This window comes from Amblyomma mixtum, chromosome 1 (genome assembly GCF_055824585.1).
Source record: "Amblyomma mixtum isolate Tamu chromosome 1, ASM5582458v1, whole genome shotgun sequence".
NCBI classification, from domain to species: domain Eukaryota; kingdom Metazoa; phylum Arthropoda; class Arachnida; order Ixodida; family Ixodidae; genus Amblyomma; species Amblyomma mixtum.
In genome coordinates, this window is record NC_143012.1 from 265,093,945 (window position 1) to 265,105,517 (window position 11,573).

Genomic DNA, 11,573 nt, shown 5'->3' on the forward strand with positions numbered 1-11,573 from the left:
CAAGAGTGCGACCTTTTCAGCGTATTTCCTTTTCCCCTAAAATATTTGCATTTAGCCCTTTTTGACGAATAAAACAATGCCGACAAACATTACCTTGCGGCTAAGAAAAGAAAAAAACCTTTGTTTTCAATTCGGTTTTTATCCAAGTTTGCTCAGTCTCTAATTTTGCGCGCCTAAATAACTAAATAAATGCTTAAGGCGCTGGAAACAGACAAAGAGGAGGCGGGGCTCATCACGAGGCGCACGCGTGCGCTGCCACGTTCACGGCAGCCGATGGAACTGATCTCCCGAGAACGACAAGCTCGCCTCGACCTGAGAACCAGCGAGCGGTTCGACTGCAACGCCCTTATTGGCCACGGGCTCTTCCAGAGATGCTTGGCCGCCTTCACGGTTCTCGTGGGGTTCGTTCTGCACTGCCACAACCAGACATTCAAGCTGATCGCGGAGGACGTCGACCACTGGTGCCGACAGCCAGACGGTGCCAACATGTCCGCCGACGCCTGGAAGGAGCTGGCCATCCCTCTGGAACCCGACGGCCGGTTCAGTCACTGCTTCGCCTACAGAGAACCGGGAGACCCCAACAGCACAGACAAGGTGAGACTCGTAATCGCATGACGTGGCGGTTGCGCCTATTCCGCATGGGCTGAGTCAAGCATCAAGCTTCTTCGTCGAGGGAAGATAAATTTCAAGACAGCGTAAGGGCCTAATTTGAAACTTAAGGAGACAACGTTGCGGGCCTTGTTTTTTTTTTTTCGCAGCGATACTTCTCACAACAGCACAATGCGGAACGCAGAGAGGGGATTTTTTAAAATTAATTTCGCTCTCTTATACGTTCTATGTTTCCGTTGTTGTCGGCCATTAGCTTAAGGTTTGCGATATCGCACATTTTTATATAAGGGCGTCACTGTCAGCCCAATGTGCTATACGGCAAGACGAAACTGCCAAGTCTTACAATCGAAGCTTGCAGCATGGATCGGGCTTAAACGGGAGTTTTTTCAAAAAGCCAGTTCTCCCCATTTATGAATGCGCGAGATATCTAAATACAAACATTGGTGCTGCAGATTTTACTGGTGTTTACTACGGTCTGCATTCACTCACTCTGATTTAATTTTACTGCAGGGAGACGTACGGACGCTATCAGAAGTGTCATTGCGAATATCTGCACAGAAATAGCACCTTTTTGTTGCTCACTGTCAGCGACTGAGCTGAAACATGGCGAACTGAAAGCCTATCTTGCTGTAAGCATCTTTATACCAGCACACAGGGCTGGTGTGTCATGTACAGGCTTATTCACAATTAGAGGGAAACCGGAAGTGCGTGACCTGTGCGCTTCGCGAAGCACTGCCGCCGAGAGGTTGGTATGAGGAGCAAAAGCGCATGCCCAATATGCGCGGCTGGCTTCTCTTTCAGCGCATGCCTGTGCCGCTCATTCTCGCGAACTGTCGGCGGCAGCGCTTCCAGAAGAGCACAGGTCACGCGCTTTCGATTTCCTTCTAAATGGGAAACAGCCACTATCTGAGATGACACCGACGATTCAGAAACGACCTGTGTGCTGGTTGTTCGTTTTATTACACACTTTCCAGCATAAGTGCTGCACATCCCTGCCCTTCAGCCTTGCTCATATTCTGCTGCCTCGGTCCAACGTTCAGATATCACCAACGTGCATTTTCTTCTCAGAAGAGATGAGGCTTGGGCATGTTGGTAAGACATACTTAAGGGTAAGGGTAAGACATACTTAAGGGAAAGTGAGCGCTGGTCTGTGTCTCCTCGCTTGTCCTGTCTTCTCGTGTGCGCTATTATTTTCCCTTATGCATTTGCTTACTTCCGCTTAAATCACAGTTACCAGCGCAACAGTAAGATGCTCCAAATACATGGTGCAAAGGTGAATTATAAAATTATTGTCTTTCGCCCGTCACGGTTCTTCACTATTCCTAACCATAATGTGACCTTCGAAAATGTACCGTTAACGACAACCTTTAATGCTAACTTATGAATTTAGCTCGGCTTTATTTCAAGAGGGGCTTCTGCACGTTAGCGCTCCCCGTCCGTCTTGGTTAGAGTAACTTTCTATTCAATCTTTTTCGACCGGTTTTGGATTGGACATCCACTGTGCTCCCAATAATTCTCGTTGTGTTCGCCTCGGCATACTTAATGTCAGGCGACCGGAAGTGGAGAGGCAAAGTTGATTACTTGGTTCGTTTACTGCTCACATGATACGTAGTGGAAAAATGAATTATTCGAGCAGCCATTGTGTTCCCCGCACTGACTGTCCGGTTATGACAGATTATGTCTTAGAGCTGACAACAGTGCTGAGCGCTATTACTTGTTAAAAAAGTACGTTTGCACTCAGCCCATGCTCAGCAACTAGACGCTCCTTACCTCTGGAGTCCCTTACTTCAAACTACACGTGCTACGTAATCGTGCTACGTAAGCTACGTAATCTAGTACTACACGTGCTACGTAAGCTACGTAATCGGTCCAGCCATTTTGCTTTTCTAGCTTTTTCTTTTGTGCTTGTCATTAGCCTCATTTTATGTGATGGCGTCTGAGCTCCATGTCACTGCACCCATTGCCGATGTACGTGCAGACATCACCATTCGTTGTAGTGCGCAATCTTGGTAAAACGGGCTCCTTGTGGTCGCCTTCGAAACACCTGCGCCCAAGTACCTCGGGAAATAGGTCACCTTAAAAGGCGTGATTTCATCTACCCTTGCCCTGTCACTCGATAAAACGTACTCGTAAATTCAGCCTTTGACGTATGATTCTTGATGACAGTGTTTTTTTTTTTCCAGAACGCGAAAATCCTGTGATCACCTTCAACCACTGCATTTATCAGCTTGCCCTCTCTATTGCTCCGTTACGAAAAAAATAATTACAATTAACTAAAATTAACTAAAATTTTTACGCGCCTTATTTCAAACCCAGCACTCAGGCACAGCTTAGCAAAGGGCTCCTCATCACAGCGACCAGATGTGGTTTTTTGTACCGGCTAAAATCTTAGCACACAATTCTGTATTTCTTTTTCAATGAAATCCAGCCGCCATGACAGGGCTACGCTACGGCATCTCAATCTGCGTTCAGCAGAACGCCACCCTAGCTACTGTGCCACCTTAAGCCAAAGTTAAAAGGTTTTTAACTTCTCAGAGTACCAAGGGAGTAATATTAGCGTTACTTGATGCAAATGTTTAAATAGCAGGATGGCCATGCATGAAAGCCTAAGTAGAAGCTTTCAGAGGAAACATATGCACTTTTCCCCTTGCACTCCTTTGTCAGGAAAACATTCCTGTGCAAAAGACTCGCAATGGTACTCTGAGCACCCCGCAATATGGATGCGCGTGAAATTTCTTGGCGTCTTAAGTACGGTGAAATCGAAGTGGAATAGTGCTACGAACGTCTCTGGTTGGCGTTTCCGCTTGTCCTATGTTGAGGCAAAAGCCTTTCTTGTCCCATTGAGCGAAAACCCTTCTGCGTGAAGCCGCCGCGGTGGCTCAGTGGTTATGGTGCACGGCTGCTGACCCGAGAGACACGGGTTCGATCCCGGCCGCGACAGTTGAATTTCGAGAATTTCGATGGAGGCCCGCGGCGGCTGAATTTCTTGAAGGCGAAATTCTAGAGGCCCGTGTGCTGCGCGATGTCAGTGCATGTTAAAGAACCCCAGGTGGTCGAAATTTCCGGAGCCCTTCACTACGGCGTCTCTCATAGCCTGAGTCGCTTTGGGACGTTAAATCCCATAAACAAACATACAAACAAACCTCCTGTGGGAATTCTTGCGTGCGTGCGCGCAAGCGCGTTTGTTTGTGTGTGTTGAATGAACGATTGGTCGCGTGAGGCTGCTCGGGAAGAGCAATCAGGGTCGCACAAGTCCCACCGGGGGCAGAACCTGACATTCCAGGGCACTGGCAGATTACGGTTAAATTAATTATTGGTCGCGTGAAGTTGCTCGGGAAGAGCAGCCTGGGTCACACAAGTCCCACCAATGACAGCGCCTGCTATCCCAGGGCAATAGCACACCGCTTTATCTCTGCACCACTGCTCCAGGTGCAGAGATAAGGACTCCCATGGATCTATGACCAATTCTGCATATGTGGGCATAGCCCCGGTAGCTATCGCGACATACCCTTAAGGTGTCAAACCCACAAACATGTTTTTCGCTTGGACAACACAATGTTAGACATTAATACATGTCTATTTATCGCTGTGGGCTTCCGATGATTATCCTTTTCTTTGTGGGCTATTTCTGAAAGTGATAACAACGTTTTTGCTTCATAAGAGCTTGTTTCTTTGTTTTGTTTTTTTGAGGATATAGAGAAAAGTAATTACAGTTCCTTACCGAATACGCCTCTCTGACCTGACGTGTAGCCTTCACGCCTGCACCGTTGCGAGATTGGCGGGCTCTCATGCTGGGGCCATAGTCTGCACCTAGCATAGAGTATTGTAAGCGGCCACTGATTCCATCTAGCATAGAGTACTGGTTTGTCGGAAGTGGCTCCATGTTGTGAGCCTTCGCTGCGACCATCCGTAAACGTCTTTAATTGATCGGTAGCAGCGCTTCTACGCTAGAGCTGACTTGCAGGCTAATACTTCGTTAGCATTCATACCGCAACAGCGCTGAAAACAGAAACAAAACACGAGGCAGGACAAGCACAGCGTGTTTGCTTTGCCTCAATGTTTGTCTCCGTTTTTCGCTCTTTTGCAGTGTACAATTCTGACCCCTCACCTAGCTTTTTGTCCACCGCAGCTCGGTTAGCAATATGGGTTTTAAAGGCGGTGAAATCTAATGCGATTTCTTTCGTGAGCTTCACTTGGCACTTGGGTGCTAAATAAGTGTATAAAAGAGGCAATGAAAAAAAATTGCGAAATAAGCTGATGCAGCCGTTTAGTTGTTAATGTGCGCCATAGGTAGAGTACCAATCAAAAATCTAGCTTGTTAAAGCCCCCTGTGAACTTGTTGTACCCGACTCGCTTTCAATATCTATTGAGCTTCTGCAGCTTTACTTTACATTCCAACTGTACCAGCCGCAGCGTCGTATAAATCATGTTGACGATAACATTACCAAAACAGTCTCTATTCTCAGAAATCCTCGCGTAAGAACTTATCACGAAGGCCCATGATTCGCTATGATAGGGCGACTAATTACTAATTACTGATTAATGACTAAGTAATAATTGACTGCTAATTAATAACGCTTAAGCTTCGCCTTTAGGAGTGGAACGCGACAGCGTGTTGTAGCGTGTTGTAGTTTCATCACTGAAGAAATCAACGTCATAAATATCTCCACTAGCGATTGAGAGGAACAACGATTCAGAGTTCAACTCTTTTAAGTTCCTCATTTATAATACACATTCTTGAAGACCGACACTAATAAAGCCTTAAAATAAGATACTAGCTCACAAAACCCGTACTCCGGCAAAACGAAACAACACTCGGAAATTCGGGGCATTAGAGCTCGATGTCCACATTTGTAGACGCGAAACTGAAATCCACCGCAGCACTTTTTCTTTCTCTGTGACAGTGAAAATTGGAGCTTCATTTACACATTTTCTTGACAACACATTCCGCGCTTTAATCTGAGTCATAAACGGCCGATTGGAAACAGAGCGTGTGAAAATGAAAGGCACTTTTTTGCACTGCGAATAAATGCACTGCCAAAAGATAATTTTTTCAAATAATTTCGGTGTTCCTGCAAGAGATGGCACCAGAGACATGACATGTTTGTTTATTTAGTGGGGTTTAACGTCCCAAAGCGACTCAGGCATAGAGGGACGCCATATTGAAGGGCTCCGGAAATTTCGACAACCTGGGGTTCTTTAAAGTGCACTGATATCGCACAGTACACTAGCCTCTAGAATTTCCCCTCCATCGAAATTCGACCGTCGCGGCCGAGATCGAATTCCCCGCGTCTTTCGGGTCAGCAGCCGAGCGCCATAACCACTGAGCCACCGCGGCGGCACAGACATGACAGGCAGGGTCTAAACGTTTAGGCAGCGCAGCTCAATGCCGGAAGTTTATCTTATATGCGAGTATATAATTACGTTTATCTCCCGCCCACATATGTGGACACCGTACCTAAAAGCGCTATGCAAAGCAAAGCAAATATGACGGACAATTTATCATGGTTAAGCCAAATGCGTTAGATGCACTAGGTAGGACCTCGCTTTTCGCTTCGCTTTCGGTGTTTCGGTTCACTGGTAGGGACAATTAAGCTCAACCTTAAGGGTATATCGCATTAGCGATATGTTGTGGGTCCCTTCAAGTCCTTGTTTTTGAGTGCGCAGTATACTTTGAAGCGATAATGGGCTCATGCGCATATATGCGGAATTGTTCATTCTTATCTTTGTATCACTATAACCCTGCAAGTCCCCACACCACTCCTGGCGCCACGCTACAGCGGTTAAGTGATGCGCCACTACCATGCGAAGGCAGGTGTTGCCACCGGTAGGGATTGTGGGAACCATGTCGGTCTTCCCAAGCAACCTCTCGCGACCAATCATTAATTGAACTCCCACCTGGCATGGTAGGCAGTTCGCTCACAATCCGTCAGGCAGGTCACGATGACGTCACAAGGTCGCGTAACTGAAGTTGCCCACCTGCCGCTTATTCCACGTTACCCACAACCCTGTGGCCAGGCAGCGATACCTTACAGGGAAAGGCTGAGCGGCTGAGTACGAGCTCTAGTGCTAACACACGAAATTTCAATAATTATCGACCTCTCTCTGCCCGCTGAAAGAGTGCACATTGATTTATACTCTCTGCATAAGGACGCACTCCACTCATTAGGCATTTTAGAGAGACTAAAGCAACGGCCCACTCTTTGAGAAAATTCCAGATCGTAGAACCTACGGGTGCACAACATGAATGGCGTCCACGTAAAAGCTTCGATGTAAATCATTTCTCCTTAATGAAATTTCTGCTTAAGATGTAAAATTGCCATAAATCAAACCAATTTATTTCCAGTGCGCACACTGGCATAGACACAGCGCCGGCACTTAAATATGGAGGCGGCGCGTGTAGAAGATAAGCTGACTAAATGCGAAAAAACTGGCAGCTTGCTTTATTTTATCCGCAACAAGCATTCTTCTTCAATTCTAGGTTCCCTGAAAAGCCCCAATCTGTCGCGTCCCTGATTCAACGCGCTCCCTATTCGTACACAAACACAAACACGATTCGTACACAAACACAAAGCGACATTGATATCCTCTACCCTCTGACATCTCGCCACTCTCTTCACTTTTGTTCTGCGTTCTCATCGCGACGACTGCACTCAAAGAACAAGATACGTAACGACGCCGTTGCAAGGCCAGTAGTTTGGAGAAAATAGAAATAAAGGGCTATAATACACGGAACCTTCAATGCCTTCTAAACTCTTATGCTGCCCTGCTGACTACCCTGATTAGCGAAAAGCGAACTGCAGATAGCCCTGTAGTTTCGAATTCTGCCGCAATGTACGCTTCGGTGGTTAACGGAGTAAGGTCATTAACGGGAAGCATCCATGCTCTCGCTTCCTGACGCTCATCTGGCAACGCCACCGCCCCACCCCAGCATGCGAGCCGGCTAAATGATGCACTGTTTTTATTTTCTTTGCCGTAAAAGATTAGCAAATGCTTTTGCAATTTTTTGCACGCAGATAATCATGCATTCTGCGCACCAGCATAGTTCGCGCACAACCCACGATGTAGCCCCGCAATTTCAATGCGCATTTCAAGGTCACGTAAAAAAGATGTCAAACATTCCAAAAATGAGTGCATGAACGCCTAACCGAAAGTTTTGATGATAATAACACTTTGTAGGTTCATAGATCGATTTAGTTCTTCGCCCGACTGTAACGCGTAACAAGTTTCAAGGCTATAGTTTCAGCGAAAAAAGTGCGTGATATAATCAGGTAAATACGGCGTACATGCAAAATTTTTCTATTTCAATGCAGTTTTTTGCGTTTTGTTGTCAGTTTTCATCAATAAAATTCTTCAAGCATTCTACGTCCTAGTTTTCGTTCCGAAGAAGAAAGAAAATCAGACACTTTCTTTGAGAGTTCTGTTCTCATTCATGGCCCATCACGCGCGTGCAGGTACAGTGCAAAGAATGGGACTACGACCCTCTAAAGGTGGACACCACCCTTGTGAGCCGCTGGGACCTGGTGTGCTTTCGTCGACCTCTGGCCGCCTTGGCGGGCGCAGTCTACAACGCCGGAGCTCTAGTTGCCATGTTCTTGGTTGCGTACACGAGCCAAAAGTTTGGGCGGAAGGTAGTTATACTCGGTTCTGGAGGTCTCCTGGTCGCCACAACGGTAGGCATCACTTTCGCAGACACTTACGCCATGTACGTCACTATGCGGTTCATCACATCCGGCTGCGCCGCGAGCATATTCGCCGTCTCCAACATCCTCTTGTTCGAAGTGTCACCGGACGACCGCCGGCTGCTGCACTCGATGCTAGTGGTAATTCTCGGAATCGCCCTCTCCGAATGTTGGTCCAACACGCTGAAACAAATGGATCTGTCCTGGCGATTCCGACAGGCCGCCATGCTAGCGCCGACGGGTCTCATCACGAGCGCCTTCTTTTTCGTCGAAGAGTCACCCCGCTGGTTGATCTCTAAGGGAAACCTGAGGGCCGCAGAAGCCGCCGTGATGAAAGCTGCTAAAGCTAACGGCTACCCCTTGTCCAACGCTGCAATCATGCTTGAGAAGATCAGGGTCGAGATGATGAAGAAAAGTCAAGGCATGAGTTCGAGCGTGATGTCCACACAAGATGAACTCGACATTCGACGCCGTGCAGTTGTCATGAGTGGATCCTACTTCTCAGTGACGTTCGCATTCTTCACCATGGTAGAGTCGTCAGTTTCAGATCGCCGGATTTGGGTTAGTTGGTGCACATTAACCCTCTGCGGGCTGAGCTGCTTCGTTTTGTCTGGCGCCATCAACCGGTTCACACGACTGCAGCTCATCACCATCCCGTTTCTTGCTCTTGGTTGGCTGGGAATCCTCTTGAGCATCGCCGTAGGCGTCAAGGAGCAGTCCGGAGTAGTTGTCGGGTTTGGCCACATCCTCGCCGACACTATGACACACGTTGCGCTAGCGATCAACTTCGCCCTGATATTGGAACTTTTTCCGACTCCCCTGCGCAGTTCAGCGGTGTGTTGGACATTCGCCTGTGGTCGAGCGGGTGCCGTGCTCGCGTCCTTAATGTCCATCCTCCGAGACATCGGCCGCGTGAACATCCTTCTGATGACTACGACGGCGCTTGTATTTGCATCGGCTGTAGCCTTTCGCTGCCTACCTAATATGTCCGAGGTGCCGACACCCACCAGATCAGACACAACTAAGAGTCCTTCCTCACCTGGATCGCGCCAGTCAAAACCTGCTCTTGAACACATGAAGAATACCTTGCAAGCAGCGGAATACCGGAAGAAGAGAAGGAAGCCCCGCAAGCACGCCAAAGCATCTGCAAGCCTTGTAAGTCCTGGGAGCATTACAAGCTCTCCGGGCCTTAGTAGCCCTGGAAGCCCCGCGTCTCCTGCGAGCCCCCCGTCTCCTGCGAGCCCCGCGTCTTCTGCGAGCCCCGCGTCTCCTGCGAGCTCCGCGTCTCCTGCGACCCCTACGACTCCCAGAAGCCCTGCAAGCTCCGTCACTCCGTCTCCCGAGAGTCCTAAAGACAGTGCAAGTCCTACCAGCCAAACAGGTCCGGCCATTCCTAAGGATGCTGAGTGACCTCGAAAGGGCGGCGTGCGACGACGTTGCTTATGGATCGTTTAGAGCACTTCAAATGACAAATTTCTTATTTGTGTAGATTACTTTTCCCTTAAAGATGCCTTTTTTGTTAAACATATTAGGTTAACCGTCTCGTACGCTAGTTAGAGAAGTAGGGCGAAAGATTTTGTTCGTGAATGGGTCTTGCCGTTTTCTGTCGGTGCAATTTTGAAATTCTTGAAACTCGTTTGCATTCTTTTAGTATTAATTTTGCAGTCCGGTATCATTCTTGCTTAACATTTGACTCAGGCGTTCTGCTCCGTGAGCTGCTAAATATGACAACATATGACTTAGTGCTATTGTGTTTTCAACCTTCTTTGTGCTTGTGACCAAAACTAGATATACCTCAACATGACACCCTGTGGACTACCAGTGACGCCTCCCGTATCGGAACAAACCTCACCTTGCCTCAGTATCGTCTCATGATGCCCCATGCGTGAAAATGTGCAATATTTTCCCAAAGGAAAGTGTTGTAAATTTGAGACACGAGTGTGCTATATATTTTGCTAGGTTACCTTTTTACTATAATTTGAGCAGGTCTGTCTTTTGCGATGTTGTTTGCGTCCAGGCTTCGCATAAGTCTAGCTAATTGAGAATGGCACCGCTTCAATTTCTTGAAGATTTTTTTTAAGGCTCCAACGTGCAAAAATGAAAAAAAAAATGCCCGTTGTTTCGTGCTACGAGGCCATTCGCCGACTAGAGGGCCCTTATTTTTCTGCACGTCCGCAAGCAATTCAGCGTGTTAGCTCCTGGCTGTGCAAGTGTTCAATGATCACATGTTCAACTCTGCAAACCCCTTGGGTAGGCAGCCGTTCTGGACGTAAGCCTTCGGAGATGGTGCCCCAAGGAGTTACGGTGCAGAGCCTTTGAATTATAAACAGACTGCTTTCAGGCCTCCGGTCGCTTCGCTGTGATGCAAAACTCATTCATGTTGCTTTCCGGCATACTTAGCTTGGTGTCGCAGTAAGCTGTGCCTTTTGGCTTTATCTGGGCTGGGGGGACTGACACTAGTGCAGAAAGGGAAGGAGCCTAGACATTCTGTCTATTTCTTTCTGCACTGTTATTTGCGCTATAATTTGTCTCATTTTCGTACTCGATGAACTGTGCATTCCTAGTACTGGAACATTTCTCGAATCACCAAACGCCATAAGATTGATCCTTTTTGCCGCAGCTTTTGAACACCTGTGGAAGACATGCTGCTGGTCGAGCTTGGAGACAACTTTTCGGCCTGTGCTAACATTGCTGTTTTGTTTTCGGTGCATTGTTTCTGCTTAGAATTCTATTTGCGCTTCTGCTACCGTAAACACACTGAAATAAGCATGGAGACTCCTATTTTTCAATGGGCGCTTTCACTATAGCATAAGCTAATGATACCAAAGCTACAGGTACGCTCTAAAACAGCAACCTTCAGAACGGCCTTTCGATAGCCGTCTGGTGCATCTATTCAACGGCTGCTCTTCGCCAGTGATGACATTGGTAGTCCACTCTGCGCATAATGAGCTGTGGAGCTACTTTGGGCTGGTGGAAGTTGGACAAACTTTTTCTATAAGACGACATTCTAGATTACTACAACTTCAGTGTACGAATTGAACAAGAACGTTCAAAAGTACAGCCGTATCTATGTAGTGTGCTGGAATGGTGCGGCTGTCCACGCAAGGAGGAGAAAATGTCCATAAATCTTAGACCGCGCAGATATTAGGTCTAATGTTAGGCTTCATGTTTGTTATTCTGTGCCCATTTCCTTGATTCTGCGCTCTTGATTCTGCGGGTGACTAGAGATCCGGTGTAGGCTTTATTGCAGATGAACAAGAAATCATTTTTATTTTTCTGCAG

The 11,573-nt window shown here is 47.4% G+C and overlaps 1 protein-coding gene across 1 annotated transcript; it reads left to right on the plus strand.

Annotated features, from left to right (window-relative positions):
* Positions 1-273: 273 nt before the first annotated feature.
* On the plus strand, positions 274-9,643 carry LOC149371610 (solute carrier family 22 member 6-B-like). Its single transcript, XM_089580785.1, has 3 exons — positions 274-594; positions 8,064-9,446; positions 9,488-9,643. Exons 1-3 carry the CDS (start codon positions 274-276, stop codon positions 9,641-9,643), a joined length of 1,860 nt encoding a protein of 619 aa, XP_089436911.1.
* Positions 9,644-11,573: the final 1,930 nt, after the last annotated feature.

Bases quoted from the DNA above. Each gene is read 5' to 3' on its own strand.
- LOC149371610 (XM_089580785.1), top strand. From the start codon at position 274: ATGGAACTGATCTCCCGAGAACGACAAGCTCGCCTCGACCTGAGAACC. The intron at 595-8,063 runs GTGAGACTCGTA...ACGCGCGTGCAG, and splicing joins ACCCCAACAGCACAGACAAG to GTACAGTGCAAAGAATGGGA. The intron at 9,447-9,487 runs GTAAGTCCTGGG...GGGCCTTAGTAG, and splicing joins CCAAAGCATCTGCAAGCCTT to CCCTGGAAGCCCCGCGTCTC.